The 24,680-nt window shown below is 55.7% G+C and overlaps 1 protein-coding gene across 1 annotated transcript in view; it reads right to left on the reverse strand.

Moving 5' to 3' along the window:
• map3k2 (mitogen-activated protein kinase kinase kinase 2) overlaps window positions 1–24,680 on the reverse strand; it is a 213,076-nt gene that overhangs the window by 98,121 nt on the left and 90,275 nt on the right. Inside the window, exon 6 of the mRNA XM_070875119.1 lies at window positions 3,927–4,040. Within this exon, the coding sequence (XP_070731220.1) occupies window positions 3,927–4,040 (114 nt within the window). The remainder of the gene's footprint in view (window positions 1–3,926; window positions 4,041–24,680) is intronic.

Genomic DNA, 24,680 nt, shown 5'->3' on the forward strand with positions numbered 1-24,680 from the left:
AGAAAACAACTCCAGCCTATCCAATCTTTCCTCATAGCTAAAATTCTCCAGTCCTGGAAACATCCTGGTAAATCTTCTCTGCACCCTCTCCAGTGCAATCACAACTTTCCTGTAATGTGGTGACCAGAACTGCACGCAGTACTCCAGCTGTGGCCTAACCAGTGTTTTATACAGTTCAAGCATAACCTCCCTGCTCTTGTATTCTATGCCTCGACTAATAAAGGCAAGTATTCCGTATGCCTTCTTAACCACCTTATCTACCTGGCCTGCTACCTTCAGGGATCTGTGGACCTGCACTCCCAGGTCTCTTTGTTCCTCTACACTTCTCAGTGTCCTACTATTTATTGTGTGGTGAACGGTAAAGTAACAAAGGCTTTCAGGTCACACCCCAGGTGCTAGACATTTACTAATCAGGCTCGCAATGTTAAGGACAACATTTATTTCACTACTGTCAACTGAAAAAGGTGACTGCTTGGGACTGATCATAAACTCACAATCTGTGGCACACAGTGACACCCGTGTTTACAATTGTCTGTTTGTAAGTTGCCCCGCCTGAACAGGACAACGAGCGTGAAGCGAAGACGAGAGAGTGAGCATTTGCGCAGCCTGAGTGACCGTGGCTCACTGTCTCACAGTGCAGTGGGCAGCTCCATTACAGCCGAGGAGGCAGGAAATCAGGTGGTCAGACCCAGCCCAGAGAACACAGCAAATCACCAAAGGCCAAAAGGCCCAGGCAACCTCATGTCCAACCGACGTTCCCTCCGACCCACACTGTACCCCAGTCTCCATTCCCCCACACTGTACCCCAGTCTCCATTCCCCCACACTGTACCCCAGTCTCCATTCCCCCACACTGTACCCCAGTCTCCATTCCCCCACACTGTACCCCAGTCTCCATTCCCCCACACTGTACCCCAGTCTCCATTCCCCCACACTGTACCCCAGTCTCCATTCCCCCACACTGTACCCCAGTCTCCATTCCCCCACACTGTACCCCAGTCTCCATTCCCCCACACTGTACCCCAGTCTCCATTCCCCCACACTGTACCCCAGTCTCCATTCCCCCACACTGTACCCCAGTCTCCATTCCCCCACACTGTACCCCAGTCTCCATTCCCCCACACTGTACCCCAGTCTCCATTCCCCCACACTGTACCCCAGTCTCCATTCCCCACACTGTACCCCAGTCTCCATTCCCCCACACTGTACCCGTCTCCATTCCCCCACACTGTACCCCAGTCTCCATTCCCCCACACTGTACCCCAGTCTCCATTCCCCCACACTGTACCCCAGTCTCCATTCCCCCACACTGTACCCCAGTCTCCATTCCCCCACACTGTACCCCAGTCTCCATTCCCCCACACTGTACCCCAGTCTCCATTCCCCCCATACTGTACCCCTATACCCCAGTCTCCATTCCCCACCACTGTACCCCTGTACCCCAGTCTCCATTCCCCTCCACTGTACCCCAGTCTCCATTCCCCCACACTGTACCCCAGTCTCCATTCCCCCACACTGTACCCCAGTCTCCATTCCCCCCATACTGTACCCCTATACCCCAGTCTCCATTCCCCCACACTGTACCCCTGTACCCCAGTCTCCATTCCCCACCACTGTACCCCTGTACCTCAGTCTCCATTCCCCCACACTGTACCCCAGTCTCCATTCCCCCCATACTGTACCCCTGTACCCCAGTCTCCATTCCCCTCCACTGTATCCCAGTCTCCATTCCCCCACACTATACCCCAGTCTCCATTCCCCCCACATTGTACCCCAGTCTCCATTCCCCCCACATTGTACCCCAGTCTCCATTCCCCCACACTGTACCCCTGTACCCCAGTCTCCATTCCCCTCCACTGCACCCCAGTCTCCATTCCCCATCCACTGTACCCCAGTCTACATTCCCCGACACTGTACCCCCTGTACCCCAGTCTCCATTCCCCCACACTGTACCCCTGTACCCCAGTCTCCATTCCCCCTCGCTGTACCCCAGTCTCCATTCCCACCACACTGTACCCCAGTCTCCATTCCCCCTCGCTGTACCCCAGTCTCAATTCCCCCACACTGTACCCCTGTACCCCAGTCTCCATTCCCCCACACTGTACCCCAGTCTCCATTCCCCCTCGCTGTACCCCAGTCTCCATTCCCCCACACTGTCCCCCTGTACCCCAGTCTCCATTCTCGCACACTGTACCCCAGTCTCCATTCCCCCCCACACGATACCCCAGTCTCCATTTCCCCACACTGTACCCTAGTCTCCATTCCCCCACACTGTACCCCTGTACCCCAGTTTCCATTCCCCCACACTGTACCCCTGTACCCCAGTCTCCATTCCCCCACAATGTACCCCTGTACCCCAGTCTCCATTTCCCCCACACTGTACCCCAGTCTCCATTCCCCCCGCACTGTACCCCAGTCTCCATTCCCCCCGCACTGTACCCCAGTCTCCATTCCCCCCACACTGTACCCCTGTCTCCATTCCCCCACACTGTACCCCAGTCTCCATTCCCCCCACACTGTACCCCAGTCTCCATTCCCTCCACACTGCACTCCTGTACCCCAGTCTCCATCCCCCCCACGCTGCACCCGTGTACCCCCTTTCCCTCCCCACTGTACCCCCATCCCCCCACACTGTTCTCCATTCTCCATTCTCCCCACACTGTACCCCTGTACCCCCTTTCACCCCACACTGTATCCATGTAGCCCCATTCTCCCACACTGTACCACTGTACCCCCATTCACCCCAGTACGCCCATTCTCCGCACACTGTACCCCTGTAACCCCCATTCCACCACACTGTATCTCTGTACCACCCATTCCCCCACACTGCACGCCTGTACCCCCATTCACGCCACACTGCATTCCAGTCTCCACCCCGCGCACACCGTACCCCTGTACCCCAATTTTCCCCATATTGTACCCCGTACCCCCCCCCCCCCGTTGTACCCCTGCACCCGTCTCTATTCCCCCCACATTGTACACCTGCATCCCCATTCCCCCTCCCCCCACTCTACACCTTTACCCCAGTCTCCACCCCCACACTGTAGAAACATAGAAACATAGAAAATAGGTGCAGGAGTAGGCCATTCGGCCCTTCTAGCCTGCACCGCCATTCAATGAGTTCATGGCTGAACATTCAACTTCAGTACCCCATTCCTGCTTTCTCGCCATACCCCTTGATCCCCCTAGCAGTAAGGACCTCATCTAACTCCTTTTTGAATATATTTAGTGAATTGGCCTCAACAACTTTCTGTGGTAGAGAATTCCACAGGTTCACCACTCTCTGGGTGAAGAAGTTCCTCCGCATCTCGGTCCTAAATGGCTTACCCCTTATCCTTAGACCCATTCCCCCACGATGTACACATGTACCCCAGTCTCCATTCCCCCACACTGTACCCCTGTACCCCCATTCCCCCACACTGTACCCCTGTACCCCCAGTCTCCCACACTATACCCCTGTACCCCCATTCCCCCACACTTTACATCCATACCCCAGTCTCCATTTCCCCCGCACTGTGCCCCTGTAGCCCCATTCCCTCACACTGTTCACCCGTACCCCCCATTCCCCCCACACTTTACATCCATACCCCAGTCTCCATTTCCCCCACACTGTACCCCTGTACCTCCATTCCCCCACACTGTACATCCACACCCCAGTCTCCATTCCCCCATACTGTACACCTGTACCCCAGTCTCCATTCCCTCTCGCTGTACCCCTGTACCCCCACACTGTACCCCTGTACCCCACACTACCACTGTACCCCCATTCCCCCACACTGTACCCTGTACCACACACTGTACCCCGTATCCCCCACTGTACCCCTGTACCCCCATTCCCCACCACGCTGTACCCCTGTACCCCCATTCCCCCCATACTGTACCACTATACACCTGTACCCCAGTCTCCATTCTGCTCACTCTACATACCTGGTTGTTTGATTGAAGCACCAGTAGAATTTTTAGGCTCTTCATGTGCACACTGCGATCCAGGAGTTCGATGGCTTTATCCAAATCATCCTGCGTGGTCAGAGGGATCACTAACTGCACAGCAGAAGAGAAATGAACAATGAGCAAGCAAATTCTCTGATAAACATTCCTCGTATCAGCGGACAGAACCTTAAACATGAGAAGGTGTGTCTTATGTCTTTAGATGCTCCGATAATGACTCCACGAGGCAATGTGTTGCACTTGAACTGTAGTGACCGTAGTCCTTTATTGATAACTCCAGAGTGAGGATCACACCTGGTGGCCCGCCTTTTGTACTAGGCCTGGCACACCTGTACAGGTAACCTACAAGTCTCCTACTGCGGTGCCCTCTGGTGGCACACCTTGTAATAGTAGGATATGTAGGATACATAACATAAGAACATAAGAATTAGGAACAGGAGTAGGCCATCTAGCCCCTCGAGCCTGCTCCGCCATTCAACAAGATCATGGCTGATCTGGCCGTGGACTCAGCTCCACTTACTCGCCCGCTCCCCGTAACCCTTAATTCCCTTATTGGTTAAAAATCTATCTATCTGTGATTTGAATACATTCAATGAGCTAGCCTCAACTGCTTCCTTGGGCAGAGAATTCCACAGATTCACAACCCTCTGGGAGAAGAAATTCCTTCTCAACTCGGTTTTAAATTGGCTCCCCCGTATTTTGAGGCTGTGCCCCCTAGTTCTAGTCTCCCCGACCAGTGGAAACAACCTCTCTGCCTCTATCTTGTTTATCCCTTTCATTATTTTAAATGTTTCTATAAGATCACTCCTCATCCTTCTGAACTCCAACGAGTAAAGACCCAGTCTACTCAATCGATTATCATAAGGTAACCCCCTCATCTCTGAAATCAGCCGAGTGAATCGTCTCTGTACCCCCTCCAAAGCTAGTATATCCTTCCTTAAGAAAGGTGACCAAAACTGCTCGCAGTACTCCAGGTGCGGCCTCACCAATACCCTATACAGTTGCAGCAGGACCTCCCTGCTTTTGTACTCCATCTGTAAGGGGTGGTTTGCAGGAGGTCAGCTTTCCCTTCTGACCTTATATGAGCGGTTCCGAATCGCTCCCACACCCTTGGTTCTAGACACTGGAATTATGAAGGACTGTGACAGACTTGGACAGACAATTGGTTTCAAGGTAGGAAGCAGGTATGGCTTTATTGTGTTTAAAAAGAAGTAAAAGGCACACCTTTAATAACACACACAGACCAATACACACTGAGGGGTACAACACATTGAATAAATTGTCTAATTGCAGTCTGTGGGGAAAAGAATACAGCTTAAACTCTAAATGGGGTAAAGAGGCGAATGCAGATACATTTACACAAGTTATCCCAGCCTCCCTCCTCCCAATTCCCCTAACGAACGAAGTTATAGCTCTGGGGGGTTCAGGGGCTATGCTCACCAATCCCCTTTTTGACAGTTCCAACTCCAGGGTTCGCCTTAGTTGTCCCTGGGGTTGGCCTTTGTTGTCCACGTTCTGTAGTCTGTGCCCCTTGGTAGCGTAGGACCAGCTTGTAGAGTGGAAAAATCTTCGGTTTTTCTTCGGTTTTGTCGGGTTGGTTCCAGTTGACTGTCGGGTTGGTCGCGATGGCCCACAACTTTCCAATAGTCGTTTTGACAGCCTGTTTGCTGTTGTGATGCTGTCCTTCTGGGTTTTAGAGATTCCTTTCGCCGATGTTTCGGGATCCCACTTTTCGAGGCTGGTGTCGAACTTATGCAACGAGACTGCTAACTTAATAGTGGCAGACAAGGCCTGCAGGGGATAAAAGGGGATGCATTCATGGAGACTGCCCCCCCCCCAGTGTTTGGACTCATAGAAAAGGGAATTTAATTTGGAACTATCTACCAGAAAGTTTGAAATCCTAAAGTGCACATGGAAGAAACTACGAACTTTAATCGAATTTGGGATTTTTAAAAGGTGTATGTTGGGTCTGCAAGAAAAGGGGTGGGGTCAATATCTAAAGGGCCAGTTTGGACATTGGAACTAATCAAATTGTCTGGGAACTGTATACCCTCGAAACTTGCCCCTTGAAAACATTAGCATTTAAACAATCAACGATGGAAGAAATGTTTATCCACCACACCCAGAGGGCCCAAATGCCACATACATATTCCAACACCTTTTCAACAGGCATAGAAATATCTGGCTCAGGCCAGACTAGCACAATGAAGAGCTCATCAACTTCGAAAAGCCTATTAACGCCAGATTAAAACCACTTAATCAAGTTTCAGTTAGCTGGGCTAGATTTGGTGGGAGATAAGGAAGCCTTTTGTGGGTATATCTATTCCCAGTTTTACCAAGGAACAGAACACAGAAAGCAGGACACAGACTCGAACAGCAGGACACAGACAGACACAAGCAGCCGGAGGTGGGGAGTGAAGAAATGGAGTAGTGAAGTAATCTACAAGAAATCATCAAGGACCGACCGAGCACGAGGCCCACGAAATGGAAGGTTGTCAGCAAGCAAATTGACAACCCGGGCCATCACAACCAACGAAACGACCAACCAAAACCAACTCAGCAAAAACCGAAGAATCAACACTTATTTCCATTCTACAATCTACTTCGGAACGACCAACGGCTGAGAAATTACCAAAAGGGACTAACTAAACTATTCCTAACCAAAGAAAGTGGGTACTTACCCCATACATCCAAAACGCAACTTACCGCATCAACGGACGCACCCCAACCGAAGACTACGCAGTCCGAAGTCCTCTCCTCTGACCGGGGTACGGCTCGCCTAGAAGGCCAAGTGCAGCGAACCCCGAAACCGCGATTCACCGACAACTGTCTAAAGGGGATTGGTGAGCATGGCCCCTGAACCCACAGAGCTATAACTTAGTTAGTTAGGGGAATTGGGGGAGGGAGGCTGGGATAACTTGTGTAAATGTATCTGCATTCTCCTCTTTACCCCATTTAGAGTTTAAGCTGTATTCTTTTCCCTACAGGCTGCAATTTGACATTTTATTCAATGTGTTGTACCCCTCAGTGTGTATTGGTCTGTGTGTGTTATTAAAGGTGTGTCTTTGACTTCTTTTTAAACACAATAAAGCCATACCTGCTTCCTACCTTGAAACCAATTGTCTGTCCAAGTCTGTCACAGTCCCTTCATAATTCCAGTGTCTAGAACCAAGGGTGTGGGAGCGATTCGGAACCACTCATATAAGGTCAGAAGGGAAAGCTGACCCCCTGCAAACCACCCCTTACACATCCCTCTCGCAATGAAGGCCAACATTCCATTCGCCTTCCTGATTACCTGCTGCACCTGCAAACTAACTTTTTGGGATTCATGCACAAGGACCCCCAGGTCCCTCTGCACCGCAGCATGTTGTAATTTCTCCCCATTCAAATAATATTCCCTTTTACTGTTTTTTTTTCCAAGGTGGATGACCTCACACTTTTCGACATTGTATTCCATCTGCCAAACCTTAGCCCATTCGCTTAACCTATCGAAATCTCTTTGCAGCCTCTCTGTGTCCTCTACACAACCCGCTTTCCCATTAATCTTTGTGTCATCTGCAAATTTTGTTACACTACACTCTGTCCCCTCTTCCAGGTCATCTATTTATATTGTAAACAGTTGTGGTCCCAGCACCGATCCCTGTGGCACACCACTAACCACCGATTTCCAACCCGAAAAGGACCCATTTATCCCAACTCTCTGCTTTCTGTTAGCCAGCCAATTCTCTATCCATGCTAATACATTTCCTCTGACTCCGCGTACCTTTATCTTCTGCAGTAACCTTTTGTGTGGCACCTTATCGAATGCCTTTTGGAAATCTAAATACACCACATCCATCGGTACACCTCCATCCACCATGCTCGTTATATCCTCAAAGAATTCCATTAAATTAGTTAAACATGATTTCCCCTTCATGAATCCATGCTGCGTCTGCTTGATTGCATTATTCCTATCCAGATGTCCCACTATTTCTTCCTTAATGATAGTTTCAAGCATTTTCCCCACTACAGATGTTAAACTAACCGGCTTATAGTTACCTGTCTTTTGTCTGCCCCATTTTTTAAACAGAGGCGTTACATTAGCTGCTTTCCAATCCGCTGGCACCTCCCCAGAGTCCAGAGAATTTTGGCAGATTATAACAAATGCATCTGCTATAACTTCCGCCATCTCTTTTAATACCCTGGGATGCATTTCATCAGGACCAGGGGACTTGTCTATCTTGAGTCCCATTAGCCTGTCCAGCACTACCCCCCTAGTGATAGTGATTATCTCAAGGTCCTCCCTTCCCACATTCCTGTGACCAGCAATTTTTGGCATGGTTTTTGTGTCTTCCACTGTGAAGACCAAAGCAAAATAACTGTATAAGGTCTCAGCCATTTCCACATTTCCCATTATTAAATGCCCCTTCTCATCTTCTAAGGGACCAACATTTACTTTCGTCACTCTTTTCCGTTTTATATATCTGTAAAAGCTTTTACGATCTGTTTTTATGTTTTGCGCAAGTTTACCTTCGTAATCTATCTTTCCTTTCTTTATTGCTTTCTTAGTCATTCTTTGCTGTCGTTTAAAATTTTCCAATCTTCTATTTACCCACTAACCTTGGCCACCTTATACGCATTGATCTTTAATTTGATACTCTCCTTTATTTCCTTGGTTATCCACGGCTGGTTATCCCTTCTCTTACCGCCCTTCTTTTTCACTGGAATATATTTTTGTTGAGCACTATGAAAGAGCTCCTTAAAAGTCCTCCACTGTTCCTCAATTGTGCCACCGTTTAGTCTGTGTTTCCAGTCTACTTTAGCTAACTCTGCCCTCATCCCACTGTAGTCCCCTTTGTTTAAGCATAGTACGCTCGTTTGAGACACTACTTCCTCACCCTCAATCTGTATTACAAATTCAACCATACTGTGATCACTCATTCCGAGAGGATCTTTTACTAGGAGATCGTTTATTATTCCTGTCTCATTACACAGGACCAGATCTAAGATAGCTTGCTCCCTTGTAGGTTCTGTAACATACTGTTCGAAGAAACAATCCCGTATGCATTCTATGAATTCCTCCTCCAGGCTACCCCGTGCGATTTGATATGACCAATCGATATGTAGGTTAAAATCCCCCATGATTACTGCCGTTCCTTTTTCACATGCCTCCATTATTTCCTTGATTATTGCCCGCCCCACCGTGAAGTTATTATTTGGGGGCCTATAAACTATGCCCACCAGTGACTTTTTTCCCTTACTATCTCTAATCTCCACCCACAATGATTCAACATTTTGTTCATTAGAGCCAATATCGTCTCTCACAACTGCCCTGATATCATCCTTTATTAACAGAGCTACCCCACCTCCTTTCCCTTCTTGTCTATCTTTCCGAATCGTCAGATACCCCTGTATGTTTAATTCCCAGTCTTGGCCACCCTGCAACCACGTTTCTGTAATGGCCACCAAATCATACCCATTTGTATCCCTCCCTACTGCACCACTGCTCAAGCCACGTATTCATCTGCGCTATCCTACGATTCCAACTCTGACTAGCACGTGGAACTGGTAGCAATCCCGAGATTACTACTTTTGAGGTCCTACGTTTTAATTTAGCTCCTAGCTCCTTAAATTCGTCTCATAGGACCTCATCCCTTTTTTTACCTATATTGTTGCCAATGTGCACCACGACAACTGGCTATTCACCCTCCCTTTTCAGAATGTCCTGCACCCGTTCCGAGACATCCTTGACCCTTGCACCAGGGAGGCAACATACCATCCTAGAGTCTCGGTTGCGGCCGCAGAAACGCCTATCTATTCCCCTTACAATCGAATCCCCTATCAGTATCGCTCTCCCACCCTTTTTCCTGCCCTCCTGTGCAGCAGAGCCAGCCACGGTGCCATGAACTTGGCTGCTGCTGCCCTCCCCTGATGAGTCATCCTCCTCAACAGTACTCATAACGGTGTGTCTGTTTTGCAGGGGGATGACCGCAGGGGACCCCTGCACTACCTTCCTTGCACTGCTCTTCCTGCTGGTCTTCCGTTCCCTAGCTGGCTGTGGGCCCTTCACCTGTGGTCAGACCAACTCGCTACACATCATTCTCAGCATCGTGGATGCTCCAGAGTGAATCCACCCTCAGCTCCAATTCCGCAATGCGGACTGTCAGGAGCTGGAGGCGGACACACTTCCCGCACACAGTCGTCAGGGACACCGGAAGTGTCCCTGAGTTCCCACATGGTACAGGAGGAGCATATCACGTGACCGAGCTCTCCTTCCATGACTTAACCCTTCGATACAATTAAATTGGCAACAACAATGCTAAAGTTTACTCACTGATATAGAAGAGAAAAAAGAAAAACTACTCACCAATCACCAGCCAATCACTTACCCCCTTGGCTGTGACGTCACACCTTACTCTTTCTTTCTACTTATTTTTTGCCTTCTCCCTGTAGCTGCACAAGCCACGCCTCTCCAACGAACTCCCGACGCCTCTCGCGGCCTTTTTATAGGCCTACGACCCCGGACTCACATCTCTCCAACGAACTCCCGACGCCTCTCGCGGCCTTTTTATAGGCCTCCGACCCCGGACTCACGCCTCTCCAACGAACTCCCGACGCCTCTCGCGGCCTTTTTATAGGCCTCCGACCCCGGACTCACGCCTCTCCGACGAACTCCCGACGCCTCTCGCGGCCTTTTTATAGGCCTCCGACCCCGGACTCACGTCTCTCCGACGAACTCCCGATGCCTCTCGCGGCCTTTTTATAGGCCTCCGACCCCGGACTCACACCTCTCCAACTAACTCCCGACGCCTCTCGCGGCCTTTGTATAGGCCTCCGACCCCGGACTCACGTCTCTCCAACGAACTCCCGACGCCTCTCGCGACCTTTTTAATAGGCCTCCGACCCCGGACTCACGCCTCTCCAACGAACTCCCGACGCCTCTCGCGGCCTTTTTATAGGCCTCCGACCCCGGACTCACGCCTCTCCGACGAACTCCCGACGCCTCTCGCGGCCTTTTTATAGGCCTCCGACCCCGGACTCACGTCTCTCCGACGAACTCCCGACGCCTCTCGCGGCCTTTTTATAGGCCTCCGACCCCGGACTCACGTCTCTCCAACGAACTCCCGACGCCTCTCGCGGCCTTTTTATAGGCCTACGACCCCGGACTCACGTCTCTCCAACGAACTCCCGACGCCTCTCGCGGCCTTTTTATAGGCCTCCGACCCTGGACTCACGTCTCTCCAACGAACTCCCGACGCCTCTCGCGGCCTTCAAAAATCTGTGTTCAAAATCTGTCTATCTCCACCTCAAATATATTCAATGACCCAGCCTCCGCAGCTCTCTGGGGCCGAGAATTCCAGACTCACGACCCTCAGAGAAGAAATTCCTCCTCATCTCAGTTTTAAATGGGCGGCCCCTTATTCTGAAACTATGCTCACTAGTTCTAGACAAGGGGAAACATCCTCTCTGCATCTACCTTGTCAAGCTCTCTTAGAATCCTATACGTTTCAATAAGTTTCATTCTCCTAAACTCCAATGAGTATAGGCCCAAACTGCTCAACCTTTCTTCATAAGACAACCCTTCATTTCAGGAATAACGTGTAGGACAGTTGATGAACAGTGGCGTACATTTAAGGAGAAATTTCACAACTCTCAAGAAAAATATATTCCAGTGAGGAGGAAAGGGTGTAAGAGAAAAGATAACCATCCGTGGCTAACGAAAGAAATAAAGGACTATATCCAATTGAAAACAAGGGCATACAAAGTGGCCAAAACTAGTGGGAGGGCAGAAGATTGGGAAGCTTTTAATAGCCAGCAAAGAATGACTAAGAAAATGATTAAAAAACGGAAGACAGACTATGAAAATAAACTAGCACAAAATATAAAAACAGATAGTAAGAGTATCTATAGGTATATAAAAAGGAAAAGAGTGGCTAAAGTAAATGTTGGTCCCTTAGAGGACGAGACCGGGGAATTAGTAATGGGGGAACATGGAGATGGCAGAAACTCTGAACAAATATTTTGTATCAGTCTTTACGGTAAAGGACACTAACAATATTCCAACAGTGGATAGTCAAGGGGCTATAGGGGGAGGAACTTAACACAATCACAATCACTAAGGAGGTGGTACTCAGTAAGATAGTGGGACTAAAGGCAGATAAATCCCCTGGACCTGATGGCTTGCATCCTGGGGCCTTAAGAGAAGTACGGCAGGGATTGTGGATGCATTGGTTGTAATTTACCAAAATTCCCTGGATTCTGGGGAGATCCCAGCAGATTGGAAAACTGCAAATGTAAAGCAGCTATTGAAAAAAGGAGGCAGACAAAAAGCAGGAAACTATAGACCAGTTAGTCTAACATCTGTGGTTGAGAAAATGTTGGAGTCCATTATTAAAGAAGCAGTAGCAGGACATTTGGAAAAGCATAATTCGGTCAGGCAGAGTCAGCATGGATTTATGAAGGGGAAGTCATGTTTGACAAATTTGCTGGAATTCTCTGAGGATGTAATGAACAGGGTGGATGAAGGGGAACCAGGGGATGTGGTGTATTTGGACTTTCAGAAGGCATTTGACAAGGTGCCACATAAAAGGTTACTGCATAAGATAAAAGTTCACGGGGTTGGGGGTAATATATTAGCATGGATAGAGGATTGGCTAACTAATAGAAACAGAGTCGAGATAAGTGGTTCATTCTTGGGTTGGTAATCAGTAACCAATGGGGTGCCGCAGGGATCAGTGCTGGGACCCCAACTATTTACAATCTATATTAACGACTTGGAAGAAAGGACCGAGTGTAACGTAGCCAAGTTTGCTGGCGATACAAAGATGGGAGGAAAAGCAATGTGTGGGAACACAAACAATCTGTGAAAGGACATAGACAGGCTAACGAGTGGGCAAAAATTTGGCAGATGGAGTATAATGTTGGAAAGTGTGAGGTCATGCAATTTGGCAGAAAAAAATCAAAGAGCAAGTTATTATTTAAATGGAGAAAGATTGCAAAGTGCCACAGTACAGCAGGACCTGGAGGTACTTGTGCATGAAACACAAAAGGTTAGTATGCAGGTACAGCAAGTGATCAGGAAGGCCAATGGAATCTTGTCCTTTATTGAAAAGGGGATGGAGTATAAAAACAGGGAAGTCTTTCTGCAGCTATACAGGGTACTGGTGAGGCCACACCTGGAATACTGCATGCAGTTTTGGTTTCCATATTTACGAAAGGATATACTTTGCTTTGGAAGCAGTTCAGAGAAGGTTCACTTGGTTGATTCCGGGGATGAGGGGGTTGACTTATAAGGAAAGGTTGAGTAGGTTGGGCCTCTACTCATTGGAATTCAGAAGAATGAGAGGTGATCTTATCGAAACGTATAAGATTATGAGGGGGCTTGACAAGGTGGATGCAGAGAGGATGTTTCCACTGATGGGGGAGACTAGAACGAGGGGGCATGATCTTAGAATAAGGGTCCGCCCATTTAAAACAGAGTTGAGGAGAAATTTCTTCTCTCAGAGGGTTGTAAATCTGTGGAATTCGCTGCCTCAGAAAGCTGTGGAAGCTGGGACATTGAATAAATTTAAGACAGAGATAGACAGTTTCTTAACGGATAAGGGGATAAGGGGTTACGGGGAGCAGGTAGGAATGTGGAGCTGAGTCCATGATCGGATCAGCCATGATCTTATTGAATGGCGGAGCAGGTTCGAGTAGCCGTATGGCTGACTCCTATTTCTTATGTTCTTATCAACCTTCTCTGAACTGTCCGTCAAAGTATCTGTCCAGCTAACTCCTCACACCGCTGTTAGGTGTATCGAATGAAAACCCATTCTAGTATCGAGATGCAACTGCTCTGGGATGTGCTGAATGGCTTCACAGAGGTTCGCAAGATGCAAATGTGAAGAAATTTAGGGCAGCTGTAATGTCGTGGCTGATATTCCACCCAGGGTTCAATCAGAACAACATTTTAACACAGCCCCTGTATAGAAACATAGAAAATAGGTGCAGGAGTAGGCCATTCGGCCCTTCGAGCCTGCACCGCCATTCGGCCCTTCGAGCCTGCACCACCATTCAATATGATCATGGCTGATCATTCACCTCAGTACCCCTTTCCTGCTTTCCATAACCCTTGATCCCTTTTAAATATATCTAATGAATTGGCCTCAACAACTTTCTGTGATAGAGAATTCCACAGGTTCACCACTCTCTGAGTGAAGAAGTTTCTTCTCATCTCGGTCCTAAATGGCCTACCCCTTATCCTTAGACTGTTATCCCTGGTTCAGGACTTCCCCAACATCGGGGATATTCTTCCTGCATCTAACCTGTCCAGTCCCGTCAGAATTTTATATGTTTCTATGAGATCCCCTCTCATTGTTCTAAATTCAATCGAATACAGGCCTAGTCGACCCAGTCTTTCTTCATATGTCAGTCCTGACATTCTGCGAATCAGTCTGGTGAACCTTCGCTGCACTCCCTCAATAGCAAGAACATCCTTCCTCAGATTAGGAGACCAAAACTGCACACAATATTCAAGGTGTGACCTCACCAAGGCCCTGTACAACTCCCTCCTCCTATACTCAAATCCTCTAGCTATGAAGGCCAACATACCACTTGCCTTCTTCACCGCCTGCTGTACCTGCATGCCAGCTTTCAATGACTGATGAATATGACACCCAGGTCGCGTTGCACCTCCCCTTTTCCTAATCTGCCGACATTCAGATAATATTCTGCCTTCGTGTTTTTGCCCCCAAACTGGATAACCTCACATTTATCCACATTATACTGCATCTGCAATGCATTTGCCCATTCACCTAACCTGTCCAAGTCACCCTGCAGCCTCTTAGCGTCCTCCTCACAGCTCACACCACCACCCAGCTTAGTGTCATCTGCAAACTTGGAGATATTACATTCAATTATTTCGTCTAAATCATTATTGTATATTGTAAATAGTATCTTTTGACAGTTAACATTGTGTCACTACAAAGCACTGTCGCATAAATTGAAAAAAATCCCTAACCCTAACCCTAACCCTAACCCTAAGTTGGCAACAAAAACAGAAGCCATTACAGGAAGACGGAAGCAAACAAGACAGAGTGTGGTGATTGGACCAGTGGCACAGTGCGCTCACCGGGAGAGTATGGTGATTGGACCAGTGGCACAGTGTGCTCACCGGGAGAGTATGGTGATTGGACCAGTTGTACAATGTGCTCACCGGGAGAGTATGGTGATTGGACCAGTGGCACAGTGCGCTCACCGGGAGAGTATGGTGAATGGACCAGTTGTACAGTGCGCTCACCGGGAGAGTATGGTGATTGGACCAGTGGCACAATGTGCTCACCGGGAGAGTATGGTGATTGGACCAGTTGTACAGTGCGCTCACCGGGAGAGTATGGTGATTGGACCAGTTGTACAGTGCGCTCACCGGGAGAGTATGGTGAATGGACCAGTGGCACAGTGCGCTCACCGGGAGAGTATGGTGATTGGACCAGTTGTACAGTGCGCTCACCGGGAGAGTATGGTGATTGGACCAGTGGCACAGTGCGCTCACCGGGAGAGTATGGTGAATGGACCAGTGGCACAGTGCGCTCACCGGGAGAGTATGGTGATTGGACCAGTTGTACAGTGCGCTCACCGGGAGAGTATGGTGATTGGACCAGTGGCACAGTGCGCTCACCGGGAGAGTATGGTGAATGGACCAGTTGTACAGTGCGCTCACCGGGAGAGTATGGTGAATGGACCAGTGGCACAGTGCGCTCACCGGGAGAGTATGGTGATTGGACCAGTGGCACAGTGTGCTCACCGGGAGAGTATGGTGATTGGAATAGCTGTACCGTGCGCTCACCGGGAGAGAGATTGACGGGTGGCCGTGGAGGAAACCATTAACGGTCTGCTCAATGCTCGGCCGCAAGGCAAACAAGGCGCTGGGTTGGGTTAGCAATAGCGGGAAGATATTACAAATCAAGAAAGGTTGTATTACAAAAACAACAATGTGTGTTTATTTATATAGCGCCTTTAACGTAGTGAAACGTCCCAAGGCGCTTCACAGGAGCATTATGGTGCAATAAAAATTTTGACATTGAGCCGAATAAGTAGAAATTAGCGCAGGTGACCAAACTCTTGGTCAAAGAGGTAGGTTTAAAGAAGCGTCTTGAAGGAGGAAAGAGAGATGGAGAGGCGGAGAGGTTTAGGGAGGGAGTTCCAGAGCTTGGGGCCCAGGCAACAGAAGGCACGGCCACCAATGGTTGAGTGATTATAATCAGGGATGCTCAAGAGGGTAGAATTAGAGGAGCGCAGACATCTCAGGGGGTTGTGGGGCTGGAGGAGATTACAGAGATAGGGAGGGGCGAGGCCATGGAGGGATTTGAAAACAAGAATGAGAATTTTGAAATTGAGGCGTTGCTTCAACAGAAGCCAATCTAGTGAGTTAGGACACAGAGGCAGCTGAGTTTTGGATCACCCCTAGTTTACATAGGGTAGAATGTGGGGGGCCAGCCAGCAGTGCGTTGGAATAGTCAAGTCTAGAGGTAACAAAGTCATGGATGGGGGCTGAGACAGCGGATGAGCTGAGGCACGGATGGAGATGGGCGATGTTTTGGAGGTGGAAATAGGCGGTCTTAGTTATGCTGCGGACATGTGGTCGAAAGTTAGTTTCAGGGTCAAGATTGCAAACAGTCTGGTTCAGACTCAGACAGAGGTTGGGAGCAGGATGGCGTTGGTGGCTAGAGAACGCAGTTTGTGGTGGGAACCGAAAACAATGGCTTCGGTCTTCCCAATATTCAATTGAAGAAAATTTCTGCTCATCCAGAACTGGATGACGGTTCATTACTATGCAAGGTATTAGTCAGGTCCCATCTGGAGTATTATGTGGAGTTCGGACACCCATCAGAGGAAGGATATATTGCCAAGTACAGATATATTGCAGGAGAGACGTCCCAAATCTGGAAACCTCGGGGCCAAGGCCATTCCGGATATCTCCAGATTTAGGGACGTCTTTGTGAAGTCCCGAAACTGGAAACGCCCGAGCCGAGGTAAAGAGCGTCGGGGCCCGAGGTAAGGAGCGAGCACGGAGGGGGGGCCCGAGGTAAGGAGCGAGCGCGGAGGGTGGGGGGGGGGGGGGGGGGAGACCGGGGTGAGGATAGGAGCGAGCGCCGGGGGGGTGGGATCGGGGTGAGGGTAGGAGCGATCGCCGGGGGGGAGGGATCGGGGTGAGGGTAGGAGCGATCGCCGGGGGGGAGGGATCGGGGTGAGGGTAGGAGCGATCGCCGGGGGGGGGATCGGGGTGAGGGTAGGAGCGAGCGCGGGGGGGAGGGATCGGGGTGAGGGTAGGAGCGAGCGCGGGGGGGAGGGATCGGGGTGAGGGTAGGAGCGAGCGCCGGGGGAGGGATCGGGGTGAGGGTAGGAGCGAGCGCGGGGGGGGGATCGGGGTGAGGGTAGGAGCGAGCGCGGGGGGGAGGGATCGGGGTGAGGGTAGGAGCGAGCGCGGGGGGGGGGATCGGGGTGAGGGTAGGAGCGAGCGCGGGGGGGGGGGGATCGGGGTGAGGGTAGGAGCGAGCGCAGGGGGGGGATCGGGGTGAGGGTAGGAGCGAGCGCGGGGTGGGGGAGGGGAGGATCGGGGCGAGGGAAGGAGCGAGCGCGGGGGGGGGGGGGGAGGATCGGGGCGAGGGAAGGAGCGAGCGTGGGGGGGGGGGGAGGATCGGGGCGAGGGAAGGAGCGAGCGCGGGGGGGGGGGGGAGGATCGGGGCGAGGGAAGGAGCGAGCGTGGGGGGGGGGGGAGGATCGGGGCGAGGGAAGGAGCGAGCGCGGGGGGGGGGGGGAGGATCGGGGCGAGGGAAGGAGCGAGCGTGGGGGGGGGGGGAGGATCGGGGCGAGGGAAGGAGCGAGCGCGGGGTGGGGGGAGATCGGGGCGAGGGAAGGAGTGAGCGCGGGGGGGGGGGGAGATCGGGGCGAGGGAAGGAGCGAGCGCGGGGGGAGGTGGGGATCGGGGCGAGGGAAGGAGCGAGCGCGGGGTGGGGGAGGGGGAGGATCGGGGCGAGGGAAGGAGCGAGCGCGGGGGGAGGGGGGGATCGGGGCGAGGGAAGGAGCGAGCGCGGGGTGGGGGGAGATCGGGGCGAGGGAAGGAGCGAGCGCGGGGGAAGGGGGAGGATCGGGGCGAGGGAAGGAGCGAGCGCGGGGGGAGGGGGGGATCGGGGCGAGGGAAGGAGCGAGCGCGGGGTGGGGGGAGATCGGGGCGAGGGAAGGAGCGAGCGCGGGGGGGGAGATCGGGGCGAGGGAAGGAGCGAGCGCGGGGTGGGGGAGGGGGAGGATCGGGGCGAGGGAAGGAGCGAGCGTGGGGGGGGGGGAGGATCGGGGCGAGGGAAGGAGCGAGCGCGGGGGGGGAGATCGGGGCGAGGGAAGGAGCGAGCGCGGGGGGGGGAGATCGGGGCGAGGGAAGGAGCGAGCGCGGGGGGGGGGGGATCGGGGTGAGGGTAGGAGCGAGCGCGGGGTGGGGGAGGGGAGGATCGGGGCGAGGGAAGGAGCGAGCGCGGGGGGGGGGGGGAGGATCGGGGCGAGGGAAGGAGCGAGCGTGGGGGGGGGGGGAGGATCGGGGCGAGGGAAGGAGCGAGCGTGGGGGGGGGGAGGATCGGGGCGAGGGAAGGAGCGAGCGCGGGGTGGGGGGAGGATCGGGGCGAGGGAAGGAGCGAGCGCGGGGGGGGGAGGATCGGGGCGAGGGAAGGAGCGAGCGTGGGGGGGGGGAGGATCGGGGCGAGGGAAGGAGCGAGCGCGGGGGGGGGGGGGGGAGGATCGGGGCGAGGGAAGGAGCGAGCGCGGGGTGGGGAGATCGGGGCGAGGGAAGGAGCGAGCGCGGGGTGGGGGGAGGATCGGGGCGAGAGAAGGAGCGAGCGCGGGGTGGGGGGAGGATCGGGGCGAGGGAAGGAGCGAGCGCGGGGTGGGGGGAGGATCGGGGCGAGAGAAGGAGCGAGCGCGGGGTGGGGGGAGGATCGGGGCGAGAGAAGGAGCGAGCGCGGGGGGGGAGATCGGGGCGAGGGAAGGAGCGAGCGCGGGGTGGGGGAGGGGGAGGATCGGGGCGAGGGAAGGAGCGAGCGCGGGGGGAGGGGGGGATCGGGGCGAGGGAAGGAGCGAGCGCGGGGTGGGGGAGGGGGAGGATCGGGGCGAGGGAAGGAGCGAGCGCGGGGGGGGAGATCGGGGCGAGGGAAGGAGCGAGCGCGGGGTGGGGGAGGGGGAGGATCGGGGCGAGGGAAGGAGCGAGCGCGGGGGGAGGGGGGGATCGGGGCGAGGGAAGGAGCGAGCGCGGGGTGGGGGAGGGGGAGGATCGGGGCGAGGGAAGGAGCGAGCGCGGGGGGAGGTGGGGATCGGGGCGAGGGAAGGAGCGAGCGTGGGGGGAGGTGGGGATCGGGGCGAGGGAAGGAGCGAGCGCGGGGGGAGGGGGGGATCGGGGCGAGGGAAGGAGCGAGCGCGGGGGGAGGGGGGGATCGGGGCGAGGGAAGGAGCGAGCGTGGGGGGGGGGAGGATCGGGGCGAGGGAAGGAGCGAGCGCGGGGGGAGGGGGGGAGATCGGGGCGAGGGAAGGAGCGAGCGCGGGGGGAGGGGGGGATCGGGGCGAGGGAAGGAGCGAGCGCGGGGGGAGGGGGGGAGATCGGGGCGAGGGAAGGAGCGAGCGTGGGTGGGGGAGGGGAGGATCGGGGCGAGGGAAGGAGCGAGCGCGGGGGGAGGGGGGGATCGGGGCGAGGGAAGGAGCGAGCGCGGGGGGAGGGGGGGAGATCGGGGCGAGGGAAGGAGCGAGCGCGGGGGGAGGGGGGGATCGGGGCGAGGGAAGGAGCGAGCGTGGGGGGAGGTGGGGATCGGGGCGAGGGAAGGAGCGAGCGCGGGGGGAGGGGGGGATCGGGGCGAGGGAAGGAGCGAGCGCGGGGGGAGGTGGGGATCGGGGCGAGGGAAGGAGCGAGCGCGGGGGGGGAGATCGGGGCGAGGGAAGGAGCGAGCGCGGGGTGGGGAGGGGGAGGATCGGGGCGAGGGAAGGAGCGAGCGCGGGGTGGGGGGGGGGGAGGATCGGGGCGAGGGAAGGAGCGAGCGCGGGGGGGGAGATCGGGGCGAGGGAAGGAGCGAGCGCGGGGGGGGGGAGATCGGGGCGAGGGAAGGAGCGAGCGCGGGGGGGGGGGGGGGAGATCGGGGCGAGGGAAGGAGCGAGCGCGGGGGAAGGGGGAGGATCGGGGCGAGGGAAGGAGCGAGCGCGGGGGGAGGGGGGATCGGGGCGAGGGAAGGAGCGAGCGCGGGGGGAGGGGAGGATCGGGGCGAGGGAAGGAGCGAGCGCGGGGGAAGAGGGAGGATCGGGGCGAGGGAAGGAGCGAGCGTGGGGGGGGGGGGGGAGATCGGGGCGAGGGAAGGAGCGAGCGTGGGTGGGGGAGGGGAGGATCGGGGCGAGGGAAGGAGCGAGCGCGGGGGAAGAGGGAGGATCGGGGCGAGGGAAGGAGCGAGCGCGGGGGAAGAGGGAGGATCGGGGCGAGGGAAGGAGCGAGCGCGGGGGAAGAGGGAGGATCGGGGCGAGGGAAGGAGCGAGCGTGGGGGGGGGGAGGATCGGGGCGAGAGAAGGCGCGAGCGCGGGGGGGGAGATCGGGGCGAGGGAAGGAGCGAGCGCGGGGGGAGGGGGGGATCGGGGCGAGGGAAGGAGCGAGCGCGGGGGGAGGGGGGGATCGGGGCGAGGGAAGGAGCGAGCGTGGGGGGGGGGAGGATCGGGGCGAGAGAAGGCGCGAGCGCGGGGGGGGAGATCGGGGCGAGGGAAGGAGCGAGCGCGGGGGGAGGGGGGGATCGGGGCGAGGGAAGGAGCGAGCGCGGGGGGAGGGGGGGATCGGGGCGAGGGAAGGAGCGAGCGTGGGGGGGGGGAGGATCGGGGCGAGGGAAGGAGCGAGCGTGGGGGGGGGGGGATCGGGGCGAGGGAAGGAGCGAGCGCGGGGGGGGGGGGGAGGATCGGGGCGAGGGAAGGAGCGAGCGTGGGGGGGGGGGGGGATCGGGGCGAGGGAAGGAGCGAGCGTGGGGGGGGGGGAGATCGGGGCGAGGGAAGGAGCGAGCGCGGGGGGAGGGGGGGATCGGGGCGAGGGAAGGAGCGAGCGTGGGGTGGGGGAGGGGGAGGATCGGGGCGAGGGAAGGAGCGAGCGCGGGGGGAGGGGGGGATCGGGGCGAGGGAAGGAGCGAGCGTGGGGGGGGGGAGGATCGGGGCGAGGGAAGGAGCGAGCGCGGGGGGAGGGGGGGATCGGGGCGAGGGAAGGAGCGAGCGGGGGGGAGGGGGGGATCGGGGCGAGGGAAGGAGCGAGCGTGGGGGGGGGGGGAGGATCGGGGCGAGGGAAGGAGCGAGCGCGGGGGGGGGGGGGGGAGATCGGGGCGAGGGAAGGAGCTAGCGCGGGGGGGGGGGGGGGAGATCGGGGCGAGGGAAGGAGCGAGCGTGGGGGGGGGGGGAGATCGGGGCGAGGGAAGGAGCGAGCGCGGGGGGGGGGGGGGGGAGATCGGGGCGAGGGAAGGAGCGAGCGTGGGGGGGGGGGGAGATCGGGGCGAGGGAAGGAGCGAGCGCGGGGGGGGGGGGGGGAGGATCGGGGCGAGGGAAGGAGCGAGCGCGGGGGGGGGGGGGGAGATCGGGGCGAGGGAAGGAGCGAGCGCGGGGGGGGGGGGGGGAGATCGGGGCGAGGGAAGGAGCGAGCGCGGGGGGGGGGGGGGGGAGATCGGGGCGAGGGAAGGAGCGAGCGTGGGGGGGGGGGGAGGATCGGGGCGAGGGAAGGAGCGAGCGCGGGGGGGGGGGGGGGAGGATCGGGGCGAGGGAAGGAGCGAGCGTGGGGGGGGGGGGGAGGATCGGGGCGAGGGAAGGAGCGAGCGCGGGGGGGGGGGGGGAGGATCGGGGCGAGGGAAGGAGCGAGCGCGGGGGGAGGGGGGGAGATCGGGGCGAGGGAAGGAGCGAGCGCGGGGGGGGGAGGGGGGGATCGGGGCGAGGGAAGGAGCGAGCGCGGGGGGAGGGGGAGGATCGGGGCGAGAGAAGGAGCGAGCGCGGGGGGGGGGGGAGGATCGGGGCGAGGGAAGGAGCGAGCGCGGGGGGGGGGGGGGAGATCGGGGTGAGGGTAGGAGCGAGCGCGGGGGGGGGGGGGGGGAGATCGGGGCGAGGGAAGGAGCGAGCGCGGGGGGGGGGGGGGAGATCGGGGCGAGGGAAGGAGCGAGCGCGGGGGGGGGGGGGGGGGGAGATCGGGGTGAGGGTAGGAGCGAGCGCGGGGGGGGGGGGGGGGGAGATCGGGGCGAGGGAAGGAGCGAGCGCGGGGGGGGGGGGGGAGATCGGGGCGAGGGAAGGAGCGAGCGCGGGGGGGGGGGGGGGGAGATCGGGGTGAGGGTAGGAGCGAGCGCGGGGGGGGGGGGGGGGGGGAGATCGGGGCGAGGGAAGGAGCGAGCGCGGGGGGGGGGGGAGATCGGGGTGAGGGTAGGAGCGAGCGCGGGGGGGGGGGGGGGGAGGATCGGGGCGAGGGAAGGAGCGAGCGCGGGGGGGGGGGGGGGGGGGAGGATCGGCGCGAGGGAAGGAGCGAGCGCGGGGGGGGGGGGGGGGGGGGGGATCGGGGCGAGGGAAGGAGCGAGCGCGGGGGGAGGGGGGGATCGGGGCGAGGGAAGGAGCGAGCGTGGGGGGGGGGGGAGGATCGGGGCGAGGGAAGGAGCGAGCGTGGGGTGGGGGGGGAGGATCGGGGCGAGAGAAGGAGTGAGCGCGGGGGGGGGGGGAGATTGGGGCGAGGGAAGGAGCGAGCGCGGGGGGGGGGGGGGGGGAGTGAGGGATGGGGCCGAGGGTCCGCGGTGGGCGGCAGTCAATAGTTCCGGGTTCGGCTGTGGGTCTGGGATGGGAGCCGGGGAAAACCTGCTTTGAAGTAAGTTAAACTTTTTATTTTTAAATTCCTTTTCACCGGTTCATTCGGTTTAAAAAAATGTCCAAAAAAATGTCCGGATTCCGGAACATTTGTCAGATTCTGGACGAACCCACCACGGATCTGCCCTGTGTCTGGAACATTCTAACTTTCAGAACTCTGGATTTTGGACGCTTAATCTGTATTGCCATTCCACATCACGAAGATATGACGGGGGTCTTTAATCACTTCTTTGGGCTGGTAATTAGAAACATAGAAAATAGGTGCAGGACCCTTCGAGCCTGCACCACCATTCAATAAGATCATGGCTGATCATTCACCTCAGTACCCCTTTCCTGCTTTCTCTCCATACCCCTTGATCCCTTTAGCTATAAGGGCCTTATCTAACTCCCTCTTGAATGAGTTAGAATTTGAAGGGCAAGAGGAAAGAACAGTAACGGGCAATGGTCCCCAGTTCTGGTCACCACATCACAGGAAAGTGTGACTGCACTGGAGAGGTACAGAGGAGATTTACCAGGATGTTGCACTGGAGAGGGTGCAGAGGAGATTTACCAGGATGTTGCACTGGAGAGGTACAGAGGAGATTTACCAGGATGTTGCACTAGAGAGGGTGCAGAGGAGATTTACCAGGATGTTGCACTGGAGAGGGTGCAGAGGAGATTTACCAGGATGTTGCACTGGAGAGGGTGCAGAGGAGATTTACCAGGATGTTGCACTGGAGAGGGTACAGAGGAGATTTACCAGGATGTTGCACTGGAGAGGGTGCAGAGGAGATTTACCAGGATGTTGCACTAGAGAGGGTGCAGAGGAGATTTACCAGGATGTTGCACTGGAGAGGGTGCAGAGGAGATTTACCAGGATGTTGCACTGGAGAGGGTACAGAGGAGATTTACCAGGATGTTGCACTAGAGAGGGGGCAGAGGAGATTTACCAGGATGTTGCACGAGAGAGGTATAGAGGAGATTTACCAGGATGTTGCACTAGAGAGGGTGCAGAGGAGATTTACCAGGATGTTGCACTAGAGAGCTACAGAGGAGATTTACCAGGATGTTGCACTGGAGAGGGGACAGAGGAGATTTACCAGGATGTTGCACTAGAGAGGGTGCAGAGGAGATTTACCAGGATAGAAACATAGAAAATAGGTGCAGGAGTAGGCCATTCGGCCCTTCGAGCCTGCACCGCCATTCAATAAGATCATGGCTGATCATTCCCTCAGTACCCCTTTCCCGCTTTCTCTCCATACCCCTTGATCCCTTTAGCCGTAAGGGCCATATCTAACTTCCTCTTGAATATATCCAATGAACTGGCCTCAACAACTCTGCAGTAGGGAATTCCACAGGTTAACAACTCTCTGAGTGAAGAAGTTTCTCCTCATCTCAGTCCTAAATGGCTTACCCCTTATCCTTAGACTGGATCTCCTGGTTTGGACTTCCCCAACATCGGGAACATTCTTCCCGCATCTAACCTATCCAGTCCCATCAGAATCTTATACGTTTCAAGAGATCCCCTCTCATCCTTCTAAACTCCAGTGTATAAAGGCCCAGTTGATCCAGTCTCTCATCATATGTCAGTCCAGCCATCCCTGAATCAGTCTGGTGAACCTTCGCTGCACTCCCTCAATAGCAAGAATATCCTTCCTCAGATTAGGAGACCAAAACTGTACACAATATTCCAAGTGAGGCCTCACTAAGGCCCTGTACAACTGCAGTAAGACCTCCCTGCTCCTATACTCAAATCCCCTAGCTATGAAGGCCAACATACCATTTGCCTTTTTCACCGCCTGCTGTACCTGCATGCTAACGTTCAATGACTGATGAACCATGACACCCACGTCTCGTTGCACCTCCCCTTTTCCTAATCTGTCACCGTCTGTCTCTCTGTTTTTACCACCAAAG

The sequence above is a fragment of the Pristiophorus japonicus genome, chromosome 3 (genome assembly GCF_044704955.1).
Source record: "Pristiophorus japonicus isolate sPriJap1 chromosome 3, sPriJap1.hap1, whole genome shotgun sequence".
Classification (NCBI taxonomy): domain Eukaryota; kingdom Metazoa; phylum Chordata; class Chondrichthyes; family Pristiophoridae; genus Pristiophorus; species Pristiophorus japonicus.